A 26,727-nucleotide genomic window follows, 5' to 3' on the forward strand; every position below is an offset into this window, starting at 1 on the left:
AATGTAAAGAGTGGCAAAGAAATGAGAGGAATGACATGTTTACAACAACCTGGGATGTGGCAGAATATCCTGGGAAAGGAGACATTACATAAATGTTGAGACTCACTTTAACATAGTAGCTGGGAGATTAATAATTTGTTCTCTGCATGGAAATTCTAACCAGAATTGTCATGTACCTCTCAGTAAATCAGAAATTTTTCTAAGATAACAAACACACATAGCAAGATATGAAATTTCAACTGAAACCAAGGATAGTTCAGGGGCTGAACTGACCTCATGTCATGCAGATGGGTGGTTTCCAAGGAGAAAGAGCTACAGTAAAAAAAAAAAAAAATCAAATACTTTCTTTCTTTTTGCCAGCACATTTTTAATGCCGATTTCAGCCACTCATTTCTTGTGAGCTGATTTAATCAGAGAGAGATGGATGGATCAGCCTTTGTTGGCTGACAACATCCAGCAAAGGAAAAGGTTCAGCTCACACCCTGTGGAACAGCTGCTCTGCAGCCCACTCCTAGAACTCCCTTTCCTTCAGGAGAGCCTGGAAACTGTAGCAGTCCACAGGCTGGACTGTTGCTCAGGGATGTCTCAGACCTTCCCTGGAGGAGGTGAACCCCTGCCTGCTGCACTGACCTGTGTCCTGCCAGAGATCAGAGCAAGGCAAGCCAGGATGCCCTGACACTGCTGAGAGCAGGCAGGAACCTCTGGGTGCTGCATTTAGCAGCAGGTGAACAAACTGAAGTCAGAGCCCTTTTCACACAGCTGGGAAGTGAGGAGCTCTGACTAGGGAAAGACTGCCCGGGACTGCTCCTACCTGTCACACTGAAGAGGAAGCCAAGACCTGAAATACCACAGGAGTGCACAGCCTGAAGTAGGAACATGCTCTCAGGGTTTATTTGCAGCTGCTTTTCCTATTTATTTACAGCTGCTTTCCTAAGGTGGTCCTCTCTCACAGGGCCAAGGCTTGGAGCTGATGCAGGTCAATAGGCTGGGAGAGGGACATGGTGGAAACGTCAGAGTGGGGTAGAGGCAGAAGAAAGCTGCTTTCTTAAGGAAGATGCTGATAGCATCAATGCAGAACATTTGCCTGAAACTCCAAGAGGTGTTTTTCAGGAGTCAGTTGGACAGCCCTGCTGGGGTGTCTCTCATTTCACAAACCAAACTAGAAAGGTGTGCACAGAGAGCCTTTCTGTTATTGAAGCCTCTGGTGCACTCCAGACTGCTGCAGATTCAGACTTGTGCAAAACCAAGCTCAGAGATTCTTTTATCCTCCCCCATCAGCCAAGCCCTCAAGACAAAGGGAACCATTTACAGGTGTGGCTATTCTGTCTTGATCCCTTTCTGGGAACTCCAAGCAGTTTACAGGTGTGTGCAAGCTGTCAGTGGCACCTCTGCAAAACCCCTCCTCGGGCCAGGATAAAAGACCACACATGATCTACACTGACTCTTAGTAGAGATCCAACAGCTCACAAGACACAGCTTTTCCAGCAGATATACCCTTCAGTTCTGCTCCAAAGAAAATCAGTATTCCTGAGGTGACTTCACATTCTCAGAACCTAAAGATTAGTGAGGACGTTAGAGAAGATATAGCTCTGGAACAAAGAGGAGAAATTCAGTACTCAAGCAGACCAGACCTTTTTATCTATTCTCCTGGTAAAAATGTAAGAGGAAAGAAAATTTTTCTTTTTTTCTTCTTTTCCAAAAGATTAACTGTGTCCTTAATCTGCATTATTGATCAGAAGGGCTATTTCACTGACACAGAAATGTACAGACAGAAAATACTGTGCCTTTGTGAAATCATAAACAGTCTCCACTTCCAAAAATTACGTAAGAATCCCCTGGAACTGGGAAGAACTTAGGTCTCAGGGTTTATGGTTTTCATGCAACCTTGGCAATGAAAACCAGCTCAGGTCCTTGGCATGGTTCTGGCTCAACACCACACGTGAAAGGTGTGGAAGAAAAAGTAGAGAATGAGTAACTGTGGTGGTACTTCTGAGCTTCTCTGATTCTCAGAGTCCTCAAGGATGGCACAAGATCCCAGTGAAATGCACTTGCACAATGCAAGTGCATTTCACTGGGAACCTGTGGATGCTTCATGGGGTGATACCAATCTACTGGGACACAGCAAAGCAACACTCATGGCAAACTGGAATGTCATCCATCCATCCATCCATCCATCCATCCATCCATCCATCCATCCATCCATCCATCCATCCATCCATCCATCCATCCATCCATCCATCCATCCATCCATCCATCCATCCATCCATCCATCCATCCATCCATCCATCCATCCATCCATCCATCCATCCATCCATCCATCCATCCATCCATCCATCCATCCCTAAGCCAAAGAAACTCTCCACTGTATCTGGGCACATGAGCTCTACTTTGCCTGAAGTGTTTCCCCATCCTGGTGATATGAGACTCCTGGAGCACGTTTGATGCCCATCACAAATTGAACAGGGTTTTAACATTGACCAGGAGTAACAAGATCATCAATAATCTAGCTCAGAAACATTTGATTTAATTAACAGGAAAAATAAATTACCTCTAGAGCAAACTCCATTATAATGCTGGACATTTTTTCCCTCTCAAACTGGTATATTTGCCAAGTAAAAATTTTCAGCAAATGTTTTTTTATGTGGTGGTGGGTAGAATTTTAAAAATATTACAAAATGAAAATGCTTTTTCAGAGTTATGACAGCTGCATGTGAAGTAAGCTCTCAGTATTATAAAGTGATCACAAAATTTTCTGTTCTGGATATAAAAAACCACCTACCAATCTTTGCTACAACATGCAGATATTTTTACTCAAAGTTATTTTCCACAGAAAAACTGTTAAGTTGGCAGATTGACTGCTAAAGCAAATCATTTCCATTCCAATCAAGTTACACAGGACTTGAGAAAAGGACTTGTGTGAACTCAATATGAGCCATTTTATGCAACATCTTTGTTTGAACTGGGTCCCAAATAAGCAAGATAACCTTTACTTGCTAGTTACTAAGAGATAAAGGCATGTAAGTGTCTTTCAAGAAAATGAGAACAAAACCTCAGATTCCCAAGAACTTCATAATATTGAAGAAGATGGAGTTTTCCTTTATTTATTTTTAAGAGAATATATGGGAATATGGATATGCCAGTACTCCAGTCTTTACCTCTGACATCACTCCTATAAATTGTGAGCTGCAAATTTGGCACGTGACCTTTCACTAAATCCACAGGAGAATTCTCCATTCCTGAGAATTTAAAAAAAAAAAAAACCTGGAAGCTAAAAGCAGAAAATAAATTTTTTAAAGTGAATTGTACAATAAATGCAGCAAGAAACTAAAACCATTATTGTCTGCAGACATAATTAACATGAGATACATTTCAACAGCAGCTGTCAAGCTCAAGTTGACAGCAGATTTAGTCAATCTGGTTACGTATGATTTCTTGATTGTGGCTGTAACTGAGAAGGTTCCTGTGCACCTGTCAATAGCTACAAAGTTTTTATGCCACAACTTACAGCAAGTGAAGCTCTGAAAACTTTGGGTACCCTTCTAATTTAGCATTCTGGTGTTAACCAGGTATTTGAGTTTCACTAGAGGTACTTAAAGATGTTCCCTTGTTCTTGTACAGTCACAACTCTCACTTGCATGACAAACCTTTCTAGAAGTGAGTGGGTATATGGATAACATCTTGGGTGTGATATTCTGCAAAGTAAGAGATAAGTGATGCATTTTGACTTTTTACATAAACTATTAATAAATGCAAGGAGGAAAACATTTTACTGCATTATATGTCCCCCAAGCTGCTGTAACTGGGCATTTCTAGAGTTTGATACCCTACAGCCAGCACTGTAATCACTGTTTTATTTGCTTATTGAAGGAAGGAGTCTTACATCTGAAGCTTCTCTTAATAAAGCCAGCTTTGGGAAAAGAGGCCTGAAACAACCTGATAATAAATTTATTTAGTCTGACTTGAAAAATTCTATGGAAATCAACATCTGACCTCTACAGTTTCTAAAAATAGTAATGTTTTTTCAACTGAGGAAGCGTCCTCCATTAAAAATCTTGCTTACCTGATGGAAACCACTCTTTAATATTTCATATCTTTGCTGCACATGGCCAAGGAGTGGATAAAGAGTGGAAAGTCAATCCTGTGCTTTCAGCCTTGGAGAGTTGCAGCATTTTTTATTCATCAATTCGATTGCCTGACTTGATGTTCAAAGAACTTTTTCCCAGCTGCCACACTAAGTAGCCAGTGGGCAAACACTGAAAGGTCAACAGTTGCTTCTCTAATTCCATGCTATGAACACTTCCCAAGGGGAGTTGGGTGTGTTTGCAAAACTGACCTTCAGCCAGCTTCCAGAGGCACAGGAGGAATGTGACCAAAATGGGTGAGCTGTCATTTATTTTGTCTGTCTGTGGCACTACACATTTCAATGGCTGCCTGCCCCTCTATCAGAGTGCTAGATTTTGTTTAGGGGAGACAAAATATTATTGAAATGAAAAAGTGCTATCATATATTTTTACTGAAGGCCAAAAAATATTGTTGATTTGATTTTTGGCGAGATCTCTAATTTGTTTTCAAAAGAAATTCTGATCATCATCCAAAACTAAGACAGTTCCTAGCTATCAGTTTCCAAGATTTATTGCTTTCTTCATGTAATTGCTAGAAAATGATTAGCAAGATACACATGGCAATACAAACAACACAGTCTGTATTTGCTTCCTTCTGATTGGCACCACAACCAGCATCAAACATCCATGTCCTGCAAATACTGAAGTTGAGAACTGAGCTGAGCTGCCTTTAGTGCAATAGTTCAGATTTGGCAAACATAAGATGTTTTTAGAATGCTGTAATTACACCTGTAGAGAAACACAAAAGCAGCAGCACGCTACTACTGAAAACCACTTAAATAAAAAAGGTGAATATTATTGAAGTGGAAAGGGCACAGCAGTAAAAAGTTAAATGCCTGATAATAATTTATAAAACTTGACAGTAACAGTGCAGCTAAAAAAATTAAGACCTTTGTTCTCCCACAGCCACTTTTTCCAAAGAGTCAAAATAAAAAATTGCTTTTGAAAAACTGAGAAACTGAAACCACGAGACTATTTTTTATAACAAAGACACTGCACTTACCCACTGGACTGGTACCAGCTCCATTTGGCACTGAGAGATCAGTTGTCCCCAGCATTCCACCTAATCAAAATAAGCCAGAGCATTAGACTGACTTGCCCCATTACAATATCGTGGAATTCTGTACATCAAAACTTCAGCTGAGCAAATGCACTGACAGCACTGAGAACCTGTAACTCAGGAGGGTTCCTGTGGGCTCTGCCAGGGGATGCTGGCTGTGGAAGGAGGGGCAGCAGCAGCAGAGCTCACCTGCGTTGCCGGCGCTGGGCGGTCTCTGCGGTGCCCCGGGGGACACGTTGCGGTGCAGGGTGCTCTGGGGCGGGGACAGCATGGTGGTGTCCGTGAGCGAGGAGCTGGCAGCCAGGGATGGGGACACCAGGGAGCTCCCGGGGTTGCTGTAGGTTAAAGTGTTGGGATTGGACACCGGAACCGTCACCGACATGGAGAAGTTCTGGGCGGGCAAGCCGGGCTGCGGGAGAGAAGACGAGGAACAACAAGACAACGCCGTTAGCATTAACTGTGATTGCAGAAACAGCACATCAGAAAAATTCTGTCACAGCAGTTTGTTGGTTTTTATTAAAGTTAATTCTGTTAGTTTTTAAACTCTATGAAGCGTACAGTTTGAAAACATCCATTTGTTGTAAAGTATGGTGTTAAATTCTTATACATCACGTAATTTACAGTGCCAAAGAATTACTCAAACTTCTCAAATATGTAAAGTTCAAACAGAGAAAACTAAAAGTATTCACATGAATTCACAAGCTTATAAATACAATAAATCTAACAGTGAATTTGGATTATTACAAAGCAATGACAAGCTAAACATGTCTACAAATCAATGAACTCTTGTACCTTCAAAATGTAAGCATAAACATGCACGTTACAAACAATTATCACACAAAAAAGAACAAGTTAGTAATAACATTTTCTAGCAATAACTTTGCCAATATATTGCTATTAATCTGTAACACTTTGTTTTTCAACAGATTAAAAAAATAAACAGATCTTTAGAAAATCACGAAGTTCAATAATTCGAATTTAACATTTCAGGCTCCCCAAACCCCAGCTTTAATAACCATTTCATCTTTTTTGCAAATCCAATTATTTTAATTCTAGTTTTTACAGCATTATTTAAAAGGCAACTGGTTTTCTGCAGTATATATGTTTGTTATTCAACAGCTATTGAATCAAAAGCTGAGCTGCCTGCCCATCTATGGTACTCATTTGGTCATGACTAACTTCTTTGGCCTTTGTCTCATTCCTATCCTTTGACAGTGATGGGTTTCTGAAACAAAAGGGACTATTTTTTTTCACAACTCTCATAATTACTGGAAACAAAACCATGACAGGTGCAATTTAAGGACAAAAGCCCAGGTGATTGCTGTCATTAAGGGGTCAAAGGCAAATGACCAACACACATGACCTAGCAAGTACACCTTAAAAAATGCAATTTCATCATGTGTAGCTTAAAAATCACTTAGAATTATACTTCTGCATGAAAAGTTAGATAATACAAGAAATATAACAATAACTATACTAATTGAGAGAGCAGAATATATTCTCTACAAGAAACAAAATCTCTTACAAGTGAGAGCCAACAACAATGTCCCTACTGAAGCATTCTAAGAATAATCATCAATTTTTGGCACAGATGGAAGGAAAAATTAATGAAGCAAAACAACACAAAGCTAGCAAATCATTCACAGTGTCTAACCAATGACAAGCCCTGCTGGTGCTTTTTTTCAGGGGAAACTACTGGAAACTACTCAGTATCTACCAAAACCAGGGTGTTTTTACACAGCACACTGTCAAGCAGCTCAAACTACACTGGAAATACCTGAAGTATGCTAAACACACTGCTAGGAGGGAACAGCTGGAACATTTTTTCTGCAGGTTTCTCAATACAGAACCAATAAGTGACAGCCTCCCCCCACACCTTACAATAAAGGCTGTCTGCCCATCTATGGTGTTCATTTGGTTACGACCGAATTCTTCGCGCTTTGCCTCATTCCTATCCTTTGACAGCAATGAATGCTCGAGAACAAGAGAAACTGTGTTCTTAAACAGCCCCAGAAGTACTGGAAACAGAAACAAAATTGGTCAAATTTGAGTTACAAATACACTGTGGAGCTAAAAAATAATGTTGCCCTTTTTATTTACGCTGATGTCCACACAGACATTTGGGCTGTTCCCCAAAAACCCCATTTAACTGTAACATACTGAGAGATGAGGCCTCAAGATGTCTCAACACAGAAATGTCGGATATCAAAATCTTCAAAACAAAGAAAACCCAAAATATATCGGCTTTATTCAAGCATAACAGAAGTGATGCTGGGTGTTATGACTGTCAGTTTGCTGTTCAGTCCCCAGAGATCTCTTAAGCTCTAAACGATGAAATGATTTCCAATATCAGCAGTCATTTGGAGACACTACTCAAAGGCCCCAGGGTCTGTGCAGATTAACCCACCCAGTTCATCTCCTTTAACTGCTACAAGATTTGCATTCTTAAAATATTCAAAGGCTGTGCCAGAGCCCTGTATTATTTTTCTTAGAAAATACTTAGTAATACTCAACACTAACTGATTTTTGTAGGTGGAAATTAAATGTCACCGTGAACACCTCCACAGAAACATGCAACATTTCCACTCTTTTTATCCCCAAACTGAAGTTCTGGAGCCAAGTGACTTATGGCTGCACACTGGGTTGCCACTTGGGAGAATATTTTTAAATATCCTTCAGTGCTCAAGGAAGTATCCATTGGAATTTCAGAGGAGCAATCTTCTGAGGCTTTCATTCTGCAGCAGCCTTGATTTTAAATATCTAAATAACTTTCCACGTCCAGACTTGAGCAAAATAAATTCTACTGGTTAGATGACAAAATTAATCCAATTCTATTTGCCTGTTTGTCACAAACTGTCAAAGCTTGATCACCAGACAGATGAAGACCTACAAGATGTAAATAAACGATCCTACACCCCAAAACAAAAACCTATCTTGGTAAATATATTTTAGGTAGGATTAGGTAATGCAGTAGGCTCCTGAAATTTTGAAATGTTGTCTTGTGTTCCAAAGGTATGAAAATCTGAGAGTGCAAAACCCAAGCTAGAGATGATTCTTCTTATTCTTTACAATAAAATGTATTTTAACAAGACCAAGTATCACAACCTCATTTTTCCTCAGAAGTCCTTCTCCCTTCTCAAGCCATTACATCCTCTTGTCTTTGAAGTGGTTTTCAGTGGTAAGCAAACACCATGAAAATTCTCATGCATGTAAGAGAAGCACAAACCATACTTTAGTACTCACTGCGATTTTATGATTCCGCATCATATTATCAAACTCTTCATTAATTTTTTTATATTTTTCTTCTGTATGTGGCGTGAGCACATATGAAGTGTCAGGGTCCGGGCTGTCGCACCCTCTGTGTTCCTTCTTGTTCAGAGCCTAAATAATGAAGTTAATAAAAAGGATCAACAAATAAAAAGTAGAGATAAAATAAAAGTACTTACAGGGCCTCGCTTGAAAATAAAATCACTATCTTCATTTAGTTTGCTGAATCTGTCCTCCGATAGTGGACTGTGCTCAAAGTAATCGTCAGCATCAGGGCTCTCACAACCATTAAGGCCTTTCTTTCTTAAGGTCTGAAATACAATTGGAAAATTCACATACAAATCATACTAACTTGCCAAGAAGTTTTGTACACTACTGAATCATTCAGAGCCCCTGAAACTACATTAAACTTTCACAGACAAAACTCACTGTTCAACAGACAGAATCAGTCTTTCAAGATAGTGGCAAAGTACACAAAGAGAAAAGGTTCACCCAGGTGCCATCTCACAGATAACTTCCCCCTACAACCACTTCATCTCCCAGCACTGCATGCAAAATCATTTTTAGGCACTGGCTGATGGAGAGAAGTTGCCTGACAAGGAACATTCAAGCTTGTGGCAAAGGAGTTTATGTATTTACTGATAATTAAAAGCCAGTTTACTGGATATTTAATGAATTGATTTTAGCATCCCAATTTTAATATTCACATTTTAAAGAGCATATAGTTATATTCTGACAAACACAGTGGCTAAAATTCTGATCCAGTTAAATAACTGCAGGACATTAATATCTGTAACATTCGGTCTCAAAAGTTGACAAAGACAGGATCTTCCTGTCATCCTGCACGATAACAAGAACTGCAAAAAAGAAATTACATAATGCCTCTCTAAAATGACTTGGCTTGCTAAATATAAGCTTTTTCAGAGTCCTTCAGACTAACTTTATGGGGCTACTTCCTGTTTTCTGATGGAGAACTCACATCAACATCCCCTGGAAAAAAAAAAAGCAAGCTTGTCTACAATCCAGCCATTAAAGAAAGGATGTGAAACTACAGGTCTCGTGACCAAATTACAAGATATATTTGTATTTCTTGTTTTTCTTTTTTACCCTATTACACAATCAGAAATTTTTCTCTGCAAGCTCTAATTCATAACAAAACAGTATTTAAAGCACTAGCTGTAAAAAAAAAATCTTTAATGTTTTTTTAAAGTTTCAAAAGGAAAGCAATAAAAATTTTAAACAGATATATGTTATTCATACATAAAGCAGCAGTAGGACCATACAGGGATGAGGGAGTTGCATACTTTCTTTCTGTCAGAAATTATCTATATTCCATGAATTTTACATTAAAACCCCTAAAGATCAGAAATCTGCAAGCTGCCGTTTCCAGCGCCATAAAAAACCCCGTGTTTTCCTACAGAAGCAATTTCCATTACGCACTGAAATTCTGATTTACAAAACATTTTAGCTCATAGTATTCACCAGCACTTTTTTACTGTCAACTGATTTTTAGTACAATAAAAAATACATACGACTTCCTCACTATTCATATATATGCAAAATCCTGCTTATTTCTACCGCAGTTTGAAAGCGGGAATTGAAAATCCAACTCGCTGCCTGAAATTCTTTAATATCACAGTTCACCATAAGCTGCAATTCCTTCTCAAGTTTCCTGGCTTGCTCCACGTATCCCACACAGTATCTGGAACTCCCACAAAAATGTAATCACTAAATCAGCATATGGGGAAAACAGGTGTAGGCTCCTCCAGCACCTGTCACAGCTCCGATGCCGCTCCTCCGACCAATAGCCGGACACGTAAATGGACTTGGCCATACAAGGGCCGGCTGCTCGGCCTCTCAAGGTCGGAGCCTGTTATCCCTCTCGCAGCCCTTCCTAACAAGTCAGCCTGCCAGTCTGCTACACTTTGATATCAGCAGGGAAAATGTTAACGCTGTGTAATCTGGATTACACTTAACCCCTGCAGCCCACGGCGCTCTGGAAATAGAACCCAAATGTCTTTAGGGGCGCTGGGCGTCAGCGCACGGTGCCCGGCACACGGTGACAGAGCTGCACGGAGGCTCTGCAAAGGAAGGGCTGCAAGACATGCACACACGGAGCGCAGCTCCTGTGACAAACACGCTGAAGCAACTGAAGTCTTGCAGGAAGGAGCTTCAGCAGAGCTCCTTTCGATAGTCTAAAGTAATCCAGTGAAAGCTTTTAAATGTAATGCTGCCAGTTCATCCCCCCCAACGGTAAATTATCCCCCTCTGATTTAAACAAAAAGGAAGAGATTTAAATGTAAAAATGCCTCCTTCCTCTCGGTGACTGTGTGTCATTTTTGCTAACAATGGGGTTAACTCTGCTCTGACTCCTGAGGAAGGAAAATGCCTCAGTATCTCCCGTTTCAGGCTCTGGAAACTGTCACTCCAGATGGGGTTCCTGTCATTGTGGAGGGATTTAAGCCACAGTTCCCTGTCACAGATAATAAGGCTGGGTCTAACAGCCAGAGCTCTGCCTCCTTATCACCAAAACACCAAGTGCCACTTTGAGGACCTGACCATAAAAAGCCTGCGAACTTTTATCAGGGCCCAGTAACACAATAGTAAAACATTCCTGCTCGGCGGCCAGGGCTGCGCACGGAATGCCGCGAGCTGTTGGCGCGGGCAGGCGCAGCCGAGGGGAGCCAGCCCCGGCAGAGCCCGGCACGGCCCCGCGGCAGGGGAACGGCGGGACCGGCACCGGCCCCTGGGACCCGCTCCGCGGGGACGCGGCAAAGCCGAACTCCACAAACAAGGGCTGACTCCGCCCTCGAGATTCGCCAGGGTTAAAATGTGTTGTTTCTCTAAATAATGTAAATAACTCGGCTCTCTGAGCAATTTCCAAGATGTTATCACAGAGCTCAAAATTTTATTAACTTTGAGGTTGTTCAGATGAAAAAATTTGGTGAGACCAAGTAATTTGTGTAACATTAAGAGAGTTTTATTTCTCTGCTGTGATACACAAGTTTGTTTAGGACAAAATCATAGTATTTGCAGTGGAGACTAATAGATATAAGGCATAATTTTTTCTTACCACAGCAAGAGGGGAAAAGAATATTAAATTTCAGGTTTTGTTATTGGATGCTCACTGCAATTACCTTCTGGTGTGAAGTCTTGTTTTCCAGATCATGTAAGGGAATGTGTAGCCCTTTCAGTAAATCTGTGTTACTTTCCACTTCCTCTAAGACTTAGCCAAAATTACTGGAAATTGTTCCAACATGTTTGCCAACACACTGTATTGTGCCCCAGTAACTAAGATTGTGCAGCTTTGATCTCAGACTGCACCAACCGATGAGAGAAAAATACTGGTTTTACTCAGAAAATAATGCTGAGTATTTACAACAAACCAATGCAGGTGTGAAATCTTTTTTTAAAAAGAATGAAGGAAACACAAAAATACATTTTTGTGACACACAAAGTCACTACACAAGTGTTCCAGACAGCTCTGGTCATCTTGATATTGCAGAATGATCCAGAAGCTGTAAACTGCTTCTATTCCACTACCAGTCTAGTATTGATTTATTTTGATTCAAAATGGCAAGAGCTTAGAAAACATTGTATGAGAATGGCTGGACCAGCTATGACGGGTTTAAATATTGCAGTCAAGCACATGGTACACGAGCCCCAATATTTTCCTGAACTTCCCCACACATATGCAAAGTCGTTTTTAATTGCACTTTGCAATTAAAATTAGCATTTTGCTAATTTAAGAAAAGAATCATGCCTTGGCAAGAAGCATCTAAGGAACAGAAGAAGGGCTTCTTGCAAAACAACAACAGAAAGGAATAACTGGCTTCTCTCTACGATTCAATATAAATTTTACTGAAACTGATAATACAAATAGCAAAGAGTATAAAAGCATAAAAAAGTCCTTTATTGTTTGATCCTTGAGAAAGCAGAGCTGATATTCAACCACCTTAGTGTAATTATCCTAGTACAAGCTTTCTTCCACAAAATCCAACAGAGACACATGGAAGGTAGGACCCTGAAGGGCGCTGACCCCCAGAGCGGGGGATGAAGCCAATACCTTCTCCAGGCTTGTTCCAGCCTGGCTCCCAGGGGCTCCAGACACTGCTCAGGGGCACTTCGGGGAACCAGGTACTCTGAACCAACAAACATGGAAGGGTCACTGCTTCCAGAGAGCAAGAGAGACCCCCCCAGCTGGCCCCCTCCCATCCAGACCCCAGGCTTTCCATCCCACTCCAAAAGAAAACGTTGCTGATGATTAAAGAGCACAATCAGTGGGTTTTGTGCTCCCATCAGTGAGTTTGGTTAAAAAGCCAAGACTCCTGATATTGTGATCTGGGCTCCTTACCAGCCCTGGCAGAACTGTAAAGAACTTGATTATGTTCATTGTCACATCAGGAAATGATATTTTTCTGCCTTAAAGCAAGAATGTAGGATGACCTCATGTGTAAAAAGTGTTATGAAGTGTAAAAAAGTGTCAGGTCATTCAAAACACTCAGTGTTTGGTTTCTGGTAATATTACACAAAAAGGAAATGGTTGCTGCTGTCAAAGCTACCATGTATCATGTTAACAGCTCTATTTTTGCACTTACTATTGGAGCTGGCCAGAGAGGATTTTTGTTGGTATTTCATCCCAAATCACTGGGAAAACCATGTCCAAAATTTGACTAAGAGTGAAATGAGAAGTGATTTCCCTTGGAAAAGGCAAACCCTTTCACTTAAATCCTGTGGCTAGTTCTCCTTCTGCTCTTGCAATCAGAGCATGGAAAAGCTGCAGAGCAGCACAAATTTGGAGTAAATATGTTTTAAATATCATAATTTTTTAAAGTGTAAATGTTCCTTAGGCCTGAAGTAATGGAAAAGCCCTACCAGTACTGCTAAGTATTAATGCTGCTCTGGTAGACACCTCCACCATGGATATCAAAAGGATAAATGATGAAAGTTTCCTGATGCTCTGGAGATACCATAAAATAGTGGAGAGTATTTTTGTCTCACTAAAATGACAAAAAATTCTCCTTGTCCATTCTTTAATTAACTTATTTCTGCTGGTTTATACTCATCTGCAGCAGGAATAGGTGGGTGGCCAATGTGTGGGCAGAGGAGGCAGAGGACTGGCCCAGCCTCGCTGGCAGCAGCAAACCTCAGTCACACCACCACTGATAGTCACATCCTACATGAAAAGCCACACCTTTTTTGTGTGTGATAGTCACAGAATGAAGGACAAAGCAGTCACAGAACGAGATTCCCACCCAGTTTTCTTTCTTAATACATGAAAGATCAGTGAGACAAAGCAGGGCATATTCCTTTACTGCAGCTCAGCTCCCTTCCCACAGCAGGCAAGGACCACTTGTATCACTACAGGCTCTGCCTGCAGAGAAACATCCTGCTGAAAGCAGGACAATTGTTTTATTATTTGCTTCCTGATACATATTATTGCCAAGAAGTTCAGCCTAAAATCTGGCTGTTTTTCTCTTCTTTGATAACACAAAATATTCCAACTTTCATCAGCCTGAACAATAGTAAGGTGTCTCATCCTTTAGATATCATTATGTCTCCCCTATTATGTATAAAACATATTCAAGTACCCGAGGAGTATTCTTAGTCACCAAAAGCTATTTTTAGTTTTTAAACTTCCTGCGGGTCAGTTTGGCTACAGAAGCATCATCATTGCTGTTTCTTTTCTCTAAATTAACAACACAGCTCTGCAGAGTCAGACCTTGACCCTACAGTGCTGGGTATGCGAATTTACCACTGTCTAAAATCCAAACAGGAATGAATCCCCACAAACATCAAACAGGAACAGCCAGAGAAAAACCAAATAATTCAACTCAGTAATGGTGTTTTGTCTATTTAAACTCATCAACATTATTTCTGTAGGCTGAAATTTCTTTTTCCACAGATAGATGTAGTGTATTGTTTTATATGATGTTTACAAACTCAATATATTTTCCTCAGGCTCTATTAATATTCTCAACTTCAACCACTGAAGCATCTGCAAATTTCCTTATGAAGCTGTTTTGCTGTCCTTTGAGTTGGGAGGCTACTTACATTTAGCCCTAATACTGCTCCTTTCAGTATCCCTGACACATTTTCAATTACATTTTGCCACGCTATCAGTTCAAATTTCACATTCTAATTATAGCCACAAACACATCCATCCCAAACCAGCTCAGGGAAGGAGTGGTGCCCAGCTTTCAAAACTTCCCTGAAACGCACAGGAGGCCAAATTAGATTATGACAGACATTTCCATGAGCTAAGCAACTTGGAGAGCTTAACTTCTTAAAGAACAAGACCTTCCCAATCTTTCTGGCAGGCTCCCCAACCATAATACTGCATGCTAAAGAAAATCTGAACTATTGACATACTCTCCTTTCAGCTTACTTAAAAAATATTTTCCATACTTGTGCTCAATTAGTAGTGATATTTAAAAAGCAAATAATTGACATTATGCAAAAAATACATGGAAATGAAAAATTCTGAGTGCAGTACTTAAAGTTTGCTACAGCAATTCTATTTCTTGGCCAAATATTATAGCTTGCTATGGAGAAAAAAAAAGAGGTTTAGGATTAATTACTTATTCCAGGGTTTTACAAATAAAAAACTTCTAAGCCTGCCTAGCATTATCCATACAAATACAAAGAAGAGCCCTTTTAGCCATGCTCTATGTTCAATTTTAAGCAAAGGTATTCAGCATTTACAAATGAAAAATGTTCATGATTTGAAATTTTATCAGTGTCCCTGCTATAAACCACTCTAAGAAAAGACACTGTCTTGTTTCAAATGTTGGACCACTTCCAGTATCTGGCAAATTTTAACATGTATCCCTGGCTTGCCAAACATGAAAGCTAGCTGTCAAATTCCTCCCAGATATGATAAAGATGGCACTCAGGATTCAAACTCTCATTTATATAAAATAACACATACAAAAGGTTTTTAGACTTGATATGGCATGAAGTTTAAATTCTAGCCTGAAGCATCTTTGCTGTGAAACATTATTTTAAGTAGATAACCACAAGCAATTACTAAAGAATTAGAACTTTCTGGGCTATAAAATCCTCTCTTCACCCCCAGAATATTACCCAGCTCTGGACTAAAAGCTGTGAGAAAGGCAGCTGCATGCTTGTATTTGTGATTTTAGAGAAACACTGTCTGTGACCCGTAGACATTTAAAGCAGTTGCTGACCTACAAACAAGCTGGACTACTTGGTCCTAAATGAACTCCTTGAGACTTAAAATGATTAGTAATCCATTAGCACTGATAATGCTGTTTCCACAGTGACAGCTTAGTCAAGCTCTCAAAGTTCAATTTTTGATGCATTTGTCTTTGTTTCACTTTCTATCCAACTCAGTAGATCATTAAATTTTATATCACTGAGCAGATTTGCATTTTACCTGTTTTACAGACAGAACCATCAACTAGATTTTCCCATTTAAGAGTACTAAAGTGCCAGTTTAACTCAATCTTTTTAACTCTTTTTATTTAACAAAAAAAAAAAAAAAGGACAAAATAGACTGATATTCATTTTCAAGAAGCACAAATTACTCCTTAGCATATAAATTAAATACATTTTATAGTCCTTCCAGGGATTATAAATTTGCCAACAAACAAAACTAATGGTAAAATGGAGCAAAACACAGCTCTATGTTAGAACATTCAAAGAGATATTTCATGTTACACAAATCCTTCACTTCAGTCCTCACCCAAATAACAACACACAGAGCTACAAACTCAGCCTCCCAAATGCAGATCTTCACGTACTTGCAATGGTTAAATTATAAATCAGCAGCAGCAGTAGCTGACTGAAGGCCTCCTTTCAGCAACAGTGCACTGCAGATAAGCCATATGGAACATGAAAAGTTTCCAAGTGCAGCAATCCATCTGCATAATATCCCTCATAATCTTTTAGAAGTTCTTTAGGAAAAATATTATCTCCTACTCAGAGTTTGCCAAGAAAAAAAATGGCTTAACTCAGATTAGAATTCATTTAATAAAAAGAATGGGGTTCTTTAGGTCTACCTGCTCATGTAATATTGCAATTACAAATACTTTTTGTCCTGAATAGCTCTTTACAGCTCTAAAACTGGAAAGGATAACAGAACTGTTTCAGAGTCTTGGTACTCAAGATAATTTAGTGCTATCAAAACAGTAATTACAACACGAATGGCAACCATTCCCAAAGAAACTGTTTAGTAGATTTCAAGGATTTATGCTATTGTTATAATAGTCACATGTAAGATTATGGGCACAGACTACATCTCCTACCTTTAATATTTGTACGGAATCACCACCTTGTTTCACCAAAAAACACCCCAAAAATAAGCAAGCTGAATAAGACAACTGAAAGCAGGTATTTGAAAACACCAGCTGAGATCAGTGTGTACAGCAGGAAGCAGAGAGCCCCCCCAAAAATAAGGAAATGAGGTACAAGCAATTACATCTCTGGTTTTACTGAACTAAAATAATGAGAATGTGGGACTTCCAGACACAGCTCTAATAATGTCCCAATTCATGTTTCAAATACAGAACTTCTCAGTTGTGTGTCAACACATTTAACACGTTTTTTTCCTGGGTAGCCTCCATTTAGGGCTAATTATTCAAAAGCCAGAGCACCCCTTTGAACACTGTCCAGACTTAATGTGAAAGGGGTGGAAAATCAAAGGTGGGACCTTGAAAAGTAGAGAGAAAAGGCTGTACAAGAATCAGGGACAGAGAAATTTGAGGAAGCTTTATCATGTAATTCATGTCAATATTAGATAAAGACTGCCTCTGGAATGCCTGATTTTTTTTTTCTTTTTAAAAAGTCATTGTAATCAGCAAGTACTGAATTTTAAGTTATTGCAGGAAAGAGGAGGGCTTTAAATGATACCAGTTTGTTACAGTTATAGAAGAGTTTACAGTGGGACAATGTGTAACAGCTTGATCTAAAAAATCTTTACAACATTCCCAAAATATTTGGGAGCTTTTAATAAAAAACTTATTATTCACTTTCTGTTGAAATTACCTAGTATTTCCAGTAAAACACAAAATTTAAGTTAAAATTCACCCTACTGCCAATTGAACTAACTTGCCTAGCATTGCAAAGTCTACACTATGACTTACAGGCTCCCATTGAAATATCACATCACTGATACGACATAAGGTGTACCAGAAAAACCTGGCTAAGTCACTCAATGAACTGGATGTGCACTCGTTTACAAGCATTGTGAAGAATGGTATGTCACACGTTGTGTGTCACATGTCATGTGTCAGTCACATGTCACAGACTGTTAGGGTATTCAGAGGTCTGTACCACAGGAACTGTCACCACCAAATTTTCTTTCTTCAGGTGCAGCTGGTCCCCAAACCACTCCAGGAGCAATCACCAAGGGAAGTGTTTTGTTCAGGTGAGTGTTGAGCATTACAGCCCCCACAAGCCACAGCACCTGCAGTAAAACCCTGGCAGGGAACAAGCCACAGACTCCCTGAGCCTTCTGCAGCACAAGCACCATCAGCTTGTGGCCCAAACATTAAAAACTGCAGACATGGTGAGGTCCAAAAGGCAGGGAGTAGTGAAGCACTGGAGATGACCCTCCCCTCCTTTGGGCAGCTCATGCTCAAACATGAATGTGAGGAACAGTGACGATCAAGAAGCTGCACTGCTGCTGTCCCTCCTGCAAGGTGGTTAATCCCTGGCAGAAGACACAACCAAACCCACAAGCCTGGAAGTCAAAAGATGGGGTTACATTAAGTCTCCACTGAAATCAAGCCTACCACATAAAGAACAGTCCTTCATCTTGCTGTAGTTGCAGGAGATGCTTTGTTCTGGGTCTATTCTTTCCACGCACAGCTTGTGTAAAGTCACTCTCTCTTGATCAACAGATGCCATGGTCCTCACTTTGAAATTGCAAAGTAAAAATACACTTTTCTGTCACTACAGAATTTCAAAAGCACCAAATTCTGCAGCAACACAAGGGCTGCAGAATACACGAGACCAGCACAGCTTGAAGAACTTGTTCATACAATAATTATGTCTTTGTGTGACTGCCTGCATGAACTCCAGCACTAACAAGCAATGAGCTGTTGCGGATTTTCTTGGAGTCAATTTTCAATCCTACTTAACACAACGTCTCCAGAACAGCTAAACCCAGAACTCAATCTCTGACAAGCGTTTCCTGAGCAGTGGTTGTGAGAACTGGACCCTGTGTGTCTGCCCTATAAATTTCAAAAATAAAAATATTCTCCTAACACAGAGCAGAAAACAGTTGGAAAAACATCGCTTGTGTAGCTGGGAAATAAAACCAAGTTTCAGACAGAGGAGAATCCAATCCCTGCCTATTGCAGGGCTGGTTCTGCAGAGATTTTTGGTAGAGCACACAAAAGCTCTGTACCAGTATTTGACACAGATTTAGGATTCTGGCCATCCCAGCAGCACAGCCTCCAGAGGAGCATCCGATCCAATCTGAGATTGTAATGATGCACAGCCAAGTCAGCTGTCACTCATCACTCAGTGATCAGCTTTTTCTGGTAGTTTATTAAAAATGAGAACATCACAGTGAATTTCAGTTCACAGCTTTAAAGTCATGTCACTGGTGTAACTGTGACAGGGCTGGCGTAGGACAGAGAGCACCCTGAACTGCAGCTACATAAAATCACTGCTGGCAATACAGCAGCCAAGTACAGTCATTATTAGCAAGACTTCAGAAATTTCTATAAAAAGATGCATTCTAGACAAACTTCAGATATCTATATGCTTTAAGTAGTGACTAAATCTGGAATTCATCAAAATTCAGAATACCAGCAGAGCATGGTAAATTTAAAGCACCGGCAGTGTTTTAAAGAGGTAGAAGAATTAATGTATTCTTAACCCTAAAACACTAAATTTATTCACTGCTTTAGATACAAGGGAAGTACAGCTTTAGATTATTTGCAGGCGAACCAAAACTGCTTCAAAAAAAAAATTTAAAAAAATTGAAGTCTATCCTACTTCTGAAAATTCCTTATATATCAGCAATGAAGGAATGCAAAACAACATGAACTCAGAACAAAAACTTTTTGCCAGTATTGCCAGCTTGCTTAAAGTCACCAGTAATCTGATATTTTGAAATAAATAAATAAATAAAGAGGTACGTTAATCATGTGTATGTCCAAAGTAATTTCAGCACAGCCAAAGAATTAAAATAATATTGTTGAGTAAAACAGTATTACCAAATGCAAGATATGGAAAAATCAATAACAGTAAACAATTCAAAAAAATACTGTGGGAATTAAGTGTTGAATTTAATCTCCCAAACTAAAAAGAGGAGGGGAGAGAAATGAGAGACAAAGACACCATCAGCAGGGGCGACTGCTCTGTTCAGCACAAAATGCACAGTTGTCTTCTGTCACAACACTGAAAATAAATATTTGCTACCTTGACCGCATTTTAAATTTTTCAAGGTAGTTGTTTTTTTCTAAACTATGAGTGGGAACTAAAATCCCTAGGTAGAACCTGTTTGTAAGTCAGGTTAATAGCAAACACTTCCACTAGAAAAAAGTAAGATTCAAACCACTATACACAGACACATAAGAATATACATGTGTATGTGTATATATACATATGTATACATACATATATATAAAAGCTTTTGATGACTCATTCCAGACCACTTCAGTTCTCAAGCACTTTCCCTCTTTTTAAGGTAAGCTAAAAGAAAATTTTAGTCCTTAACCATACATAAATCCTCCTCAACCACCTCCTTAAAATGTCTCAAAGGTATTTGTGTGCCATCTCAAATTATTTGAAATGTTATATGCAGTATAATTACATTTACATAATCATTTAGCAAATCAAGCCCAATAATGCCTGCATTTTCTCAGCATCATGGGCAGATTACCAAGTCTTTTCCTTCCTTCACTGAAATAATTTTTAAGCTTCTTCCTTCTTTTAAATGTGCACCACTTATTCCCACAGTGTTTGGAGACCAAATCAAGTGGTTTGAACTACAAAAATACATAATACTACACAAATACATGCTCTTCTATCAGCCCAAAGCTTTTTTCTTTCTTTATTCCCCCCAGGTTTTGCTCACTTCTGGCAGTTCTCCATCTATCAAATACGCAGGAATGCAAAACACTGTTAACACATCACAGTGCCAGCCTCCCTCCAATCTCCAGTGTGTTTAACCATCAGCATTCCTGGTGCCACCTCACAGTTCTGTAAAGCTGTGCTGATATTTCACAGAGATGTGGAGATTTTACTCACATACATTCAGCATCAGTTTTCATTTTCTTGGTTGCAGGGCACTTTCTTCTTAAAAATAAATTTAAAAATTTATGGTGTAGCTTGTGTTATAAAATATTTCAAAGAAATAATTATTTTTTAAGAATTTGGCCCAGTTTCCACCATCTTAATTTTTAGCTTTGAATAGCAAAATACGGAAGCCCAACTTGCTTTGCAAATCCTTATCTAGATCGGATACACCAGGTATCCACCAAGGAAGGAAACAAGATCAATTAACTGAAGGTCATTCTCATCTAATTTTGTATGTGTGCATCCAAGTATATATTTAGATACAATTCCCAGATCTTCATTTTCATATGAAGTCAACCCAAATTTAAAAAAAAGGAAGCAATGAACCAATTCAAGTGCTACCAAAACAAACTACTACGCACCAACAACAGTTCAAAATACACATTGGTTATTCCCAGCCTGGAAAAGAAGCAATGCTGGGAGGTGGAGAAAGCTGGATGAAAAACAAAACCAGAGAGCTTTTGGTTTATAAACACAGTGTTTCAACACCAACTTTTCTGTTTATGCTCCCCACACTGTTACACTTGTCTCTTGGCATATGCTCCATCTGGCTGGGGAGATGCATCTGCTTCTTCCTGCTGCAGGCTCTCCACGTGCAGCTGAGCTCTCCGTGCTCACTCGGAGCCAGGAGCCAACAATCCCATCTCTGATCCCAGAGATGTTCCTGACTACAGAACATGCACTGCTCCTCTAACAGCTCCATTAACATTTGGTGAAAAGGCAGAGATGAAATGTATTTTAATGCAAGAAAACAGCTGATTACAGCAGAAGATTAAAGTGGCTTGTTGACCCTGCTGAAAGCAGCAGCAGGGTCATTTACCTGCTTTGTCTGAACTATAACAAAATCACTCTCACACCAAACCATCCCAAATGTTACTCCCCATTACAGTCAGCTATTCCCATGGTAAGGTATTTATTACAAACATCCGAATCATTTGCTGGAATTCACACCAGAGCAGTCCTTCCACAAGAATGAGTATGATTGCAATAATTACCTGCCATAGTTTAAGAGAGATTTTTTTTGTACTTTCTAGTTATAATTTTTATTACAGATCATTACCTATTTCAAGGACAGCTGTCAATATCTGGGCTATAACCTAAGCCTTATTCAGCACATTACTCTACACTGAAAACAGCATTAAGCTACAGAGCACAGGAGAGGCTCATTAACTGACACCCACCCGGAATTCTCCTGGGCACAGATGCCAACTGGGAAAGTAGGTCACATTTTACACAGGCTCCTAAAAATCAAATCACCTCAGTCTGATGAGGTGAGATGAGGAACAAGCAAAACCCACCATGGCCAAGCGTAGGTGAAATAAACCCTGGTTTACTGTATCAGTCAAGGAAAATTAAAACATGGAAAAAAGATAAAAAGCTGAACTAAACAGGCAGCAAAAGCCATCTTCAGCCCTTGATCCCCAGAACTGAGGCTGGGAGAGAGGGAACAACTGTGCAACTGCTGCTTTCTAAGGCCTTATTGAGGGGCAGAAGGACCCAAAATGGAAGTGCTATCTTATTGTAAATAACCTGCAAAAATCCTAACATCCTGCACTAAAGAAAATATACAGTGTCTGTTCATCTCCCTCTTTTCCTTTGGATTTAAAAACAATGAATGCTCTGCTCAAGGTCTCAAATTGTCTTTTATACATTAAAACATTTTGTTGACCATATGGATACAGAATCCTGATAAAACCTGAAATTCTCCCCATTTTACTCTGCAGAAATACTTCTTTCTTCAGGAAAAATAATTACCTGTCAAGAATAATCTGTTACAGAAAAAAAGTCCATGAACATTAAAGCATCAAATGCTTTAACACCTACAGCAAGTCCTTCAAATCACAGACAGCACTTCAGCGTAACAATCTGCAACTGTGCCATTATGGGTTTGTAAAACCAAATACATGATCCCAGTATTTCAAGAATTCAAAGCATACACTGAATAAAAATTTCACTCTTTTCAGTATCTCTATATGGTACACCTGTGCTGTGCAAGAGCACTACCTTACACTCCAGTAACCTCATGAAAGAACAGGTAAAGGACAGCAACAGATCATTCCCATCTACAAAAACATGTTCAGCGAAATACATAACTGCTTGAATCAAAAAAAATTTCTAATATTCATTTAAGATGCCAGTGCTCTCCCTCCCACTATGTTTTCACAAACATTCCAGCAGCAACAGAAGACACCAAGCTCTGGGCATATGAAAGCAATTCTTATGCCAAAACTGAGCAGGAGACAACTACAAGGGGAAGATGTCTCATCTATTTCACTTAATCATTTACAACATTGCTATCTACCCAGTACTGGAAATAAGTAGCAGCAGATTTGTTTCCTCCCTTACCCAGCTCCTGAGCTGTGTGGAATTACCTTCCTTCTAACCCAGGAAAACTCACCCTCTTGTCATGCACATGGGGACCACAGTGGCTCCAGAATAGTTCCACGGTGAGCCAATGTCCCAATAAATGCCATTTGTCACATTCAAGGAGGTAAGTGAATTACTAAACATCTATACATTAGCTTTACCTCCATCCAATGGAATTACTTTTTATAATTCAGTTTAGTATGAATTTGACAGATTTTAGCTGCTTTGCTGCAGTAATTTTCATTTGTTAAAATAGAATTTCAATGTCATTACAAAAAAAGAGAAGCCATTTTACATTGTTCTTTCAGCATGTTTCCAAAATGCTGGTGATGTCACTAAACATCTATCACACTCGAAGCACCCATCAATCCAGAAAGAAAAAAACCCAGAAATATTTCACAACCAGGCTAAAAAGCACACAGGATTAATCTGAAGAGATAGGAGGCTGCATTTCTAAATTATAGTGTATTTGAAAAATGGGAATAAAGTCCTGAATTCCACACTATCATAAAACATTAAACCCAGAGAAGAAAATTAGAAAGAGTCTGCAGATGAGTCCTTGCATGTTTCACCAAAGCACATCTGCCCTTGGGTGCTAAGTGCACTTTTAATGTACTGGTCAGGGGTCAAAAACTTGACCCTGGTCAAAAAAACCCCACCAAGAGGAACCCAAAAAAGCAGCCTTGCACAGAATTATTCTGGAAGAGGTCCTCAGTCCTCGTGATGTGAAGAAGCACCATTACCATGAGTCACAACACAGAGAGGCCCTTCATGCAGAACAAAACCCAGCTGAACTTGCATCCCTGTCTCAAACTCATGTCTGTCACCATCAAAAGCTCATTCTCCAGGAATTAGGTTTTCCTTCCTCTCCAGTGGCTATCCCTTATTTATGCTAATCCAGCGACTAAGCCTTCAACTCTTCATGGCTTGTATTATCCCTCTCTTGAGAACTCAGTGCTCAAGACAGAAGACAGAAGTTGGGGAGGGTTTTTTTCTGATCATAAAAGACAGTTGACAAATTAGCAGAGAATCCTCTCAGAAAGAAATATAAAGCATTTGTCTGTATCTCAGTTTTGTCAATCTGATTTTTTGCTTGCACACTCATGTACAAGATGAGCTTGTACCATTCCTGTACTCTGATCCCCTTGGCAATAGACTCTTCAGCTATTCAAGGCTAATCATTATTCTGAAATCATTCCTAAAAAGCAAGGCATTTGTTCAGAAGACAACTTCAGAATTTAAATTAAACCCTTAAGTCAGCCACCTGTTTTGGTCTATTTACAGGACTACTGGAGACATGCTCTGAAATGCAGTTACAGTACATCAAGGCTCCAATTGCCAAGAAAATCCTTGAATTCTACTGCACCTAATTTAGAAATTATGTACTGAAAAGAGTATCTATTTAAAGCTCAAGCATTATAAAAGTAGATGAAACCAATACCTTGGAGTAAATATATTCATGTTATTCTATTACTGCAAAAACTGCAGTCGTTCTGCTGCTATTTTAATTGACAGTCACTGGACAACATATTTAATTAAGTTCGTTTATTCCACAGATTGGCTTTTTTTGGCTTTTTTTTTTTTTTTTTTTTTTTTTGGCTGAACAAGGAGCAGCAGAGGTGGTGGCTGATTTGATCCATGCTCAAGATACGACCAATAAAGTGGCTACTACCTCAGAGGAGAAAAAGGGCCAACTATAATTGTCTGTTAGGCTGAGGGCACTCTTCTGACCTTTCTCTCCCACTCAGTCGATTCTTTTCTCCCCATTAAAACCTTGAACATTTCTCCCCCTCCTTCCCCAGAAAAACAACCATTTTTCACACCTCTATTTCCATTGCCAAATGTGATTGAAATCAAACATGTTTCCCAGAAACTGGCAGGGGGTGGAGGGCAGATGGGAAAACAACATGGCTGGAAAGACAAGTTATTGCCTTAGAGAAACCAGACTAAAAGCAGTAGTTTACATTTTATAACACAGTATTAAATAACTTTAAAGCATTTGGCTAAAATATCTTAAAATGCTCTATGTTGCTCTACGTTTTAATTATAAAGGGGATAAGAAGACTGATGTGTCTTCTCAAATTGTTACCTCAACGATATCTGAGTTGGTTCTGCTTTCATGGGGCTCGTTGTATTCTGTGTATTTTAGTAGAACTTTGTCCATGTCAGTGCTGGCATACTGAAAGAGTTTGTTAGAGCTGTTAAAAATGATGAGTGCTATTTCACAGTCACAGAGCACACTCAACTCATAGGCCTTCTTCATTAATCCAAACTTCCTCTTTGTAAAGGTGACCTAGAGAAGAAAGAATAATGATTGATTTATTTTTTTAAAACACATGACAAGGGTTTGAAGGAAAATAATCAAGGCATACACTGACTGAGCCTACACCATTTACTCCTACTCTAATATGCAGCTTAACACAAGAACTGCCTATAATATCTGGTGCCAATTTTAGGACCCAATGTTCTCTCTTAGACCAAGTTAAACAACCACAAAACACCCCCAACTCTTCCACTGGTAAATAACTACCAAGAAGAATTAAATTTTAGTTAGTTTTAGTTAGAATAGGATAATTTAGCTTTATTTCCTCTGTTCAATACTTTCCAACTATCACAACATTTTCTTCTGTGGTACTCAACCTTAATTATATAATAAAGAAAACCCAGAACAATCAATGGAAGTAACACTTACTATGCACTATGATTTCTAATTATGTAGGGCTAAGAAATATTGCTATTTTGTTGCTATTAAGTCATCTAATCAGATAAATTTATAATTTGACTTGCTTTCTGCCACTTGGAAACATCAGGAAACAATTGTTCTGTCCAGTAAGAACCGCTGTGGGGAAAGAAACCCATTACAGACCATCACACAGGAGCATGTGCCCATCAGGGAAGGAGGAAACAGTTATGAAAGTTACCATCAATTATGATAAAAGAAGTTTTAAAAAAATCATTCCTTTCAAAAGACAGCAGCTAAGGATATAAAAGTGTCAATGCTTTTGACACCCCCCTATTACAATTCCAAGCACGAGCCTCTGTGACAGGTGAGTGATCCACACGCCCCATGTCCCACAGACAACAGTCAGTGAGCTTTTGCAAGAGAGCAGTGAAGTAAGACACAAGAAACAATCCAACCTGTTTTCTGGGTGTCTGTAGTTTAATTACCAAGCTGTACAACGAGTCTTTGGGAAAATGGATGGGAAACTTCTTCTGTATATACACACCTGAAGGCTTTTTTCTCCTCATTATCTCACACATATTACTTTTTTAATACCATTAGTAACACAAAGTATATTCTATTCTTCCCACCATGTTAACAGTCTCAGAGGATACACAGCTGTTGTCCTTCTGACACCTAAAAGGTTATTACCTGAGCAGGAGCAGGTATAGAGAGGTGTTACTGCTTAGTGTTTGTCAGGAAAAAGGCATTATAAACAAAATGTCTGTGTGCTGTGTCACCTGGAGAAGTCCTCAGAGAAAAGAATGAAGGTTTACTACCACTGAGGACCCGTAGGATCCTGGACAAGAGGTCTCCATTTCTTTACTGGAATCTTATCTTTCTCACCTCTTGTAAGGCTGCTTCACTTGTGAGACTCTCAGCTGGCATCAACTCCTCGCTTGGTGCTTGGACAG

General features: G+C 39.4%; 1 protein-coding gene across 4 annotated transcripts in view; it reads right to left on the reverse strand.

Moving 5' to 3' along the window:
• The window catches only part of MEF2A (myocyte enhancer factor 2A), an 81,798-nt gene that overhangs the window by 17,596 nt on the left and 37,475 nt on the right, over positions 1-26,727 (reverse strand). For 2 of the 4 annotated variants that reach the window (XM_050978432.1, XM_009090034.4), the window contains 4 exons: positions 25,181-25,384; positions 8,425-8,562; positions 5,371-5,590; positions 5,125-5,184 (listed from right to left, as the gene is read on the reverse strand). In XM_050978432.1, coding sequence (XP_050834389.1) covers positions 5,125-5,184; positions 5,371-5,590; positions 8,425-8,562; positions 25,181-25,354 — 592 coding nt within the window. In that variant the 5' untranslated portion in view covers positions 25,355-25,384. Of the gene's footprint in view, positions 1-5,124; positions 5,185-5,370; positions 5,591-8,424; positions 8,563-8,627; positions 8,760-25,180; positions 25,385-26,727 lie in introns of all 4 variants that reach the window. The other 2 variants (XM_050978433.1, XM_009090035.4) reach the window with 2 other exon arrangements.

The sequence above is a fragment of the Serinus canaria genome, chromosome 10 (genome assembly GCF_022539315.1).
Source record: "Serinus canaria isolate serCan28SL12 chromosome 10, serCan2020, whole genome shotgun sequence".
Classification (NCBI taxonomy): Eukaryota; Metazoa; Chordata; class Aves; order Passeriformes; family Fringillidae; genus Serinus; species Serinus canaria.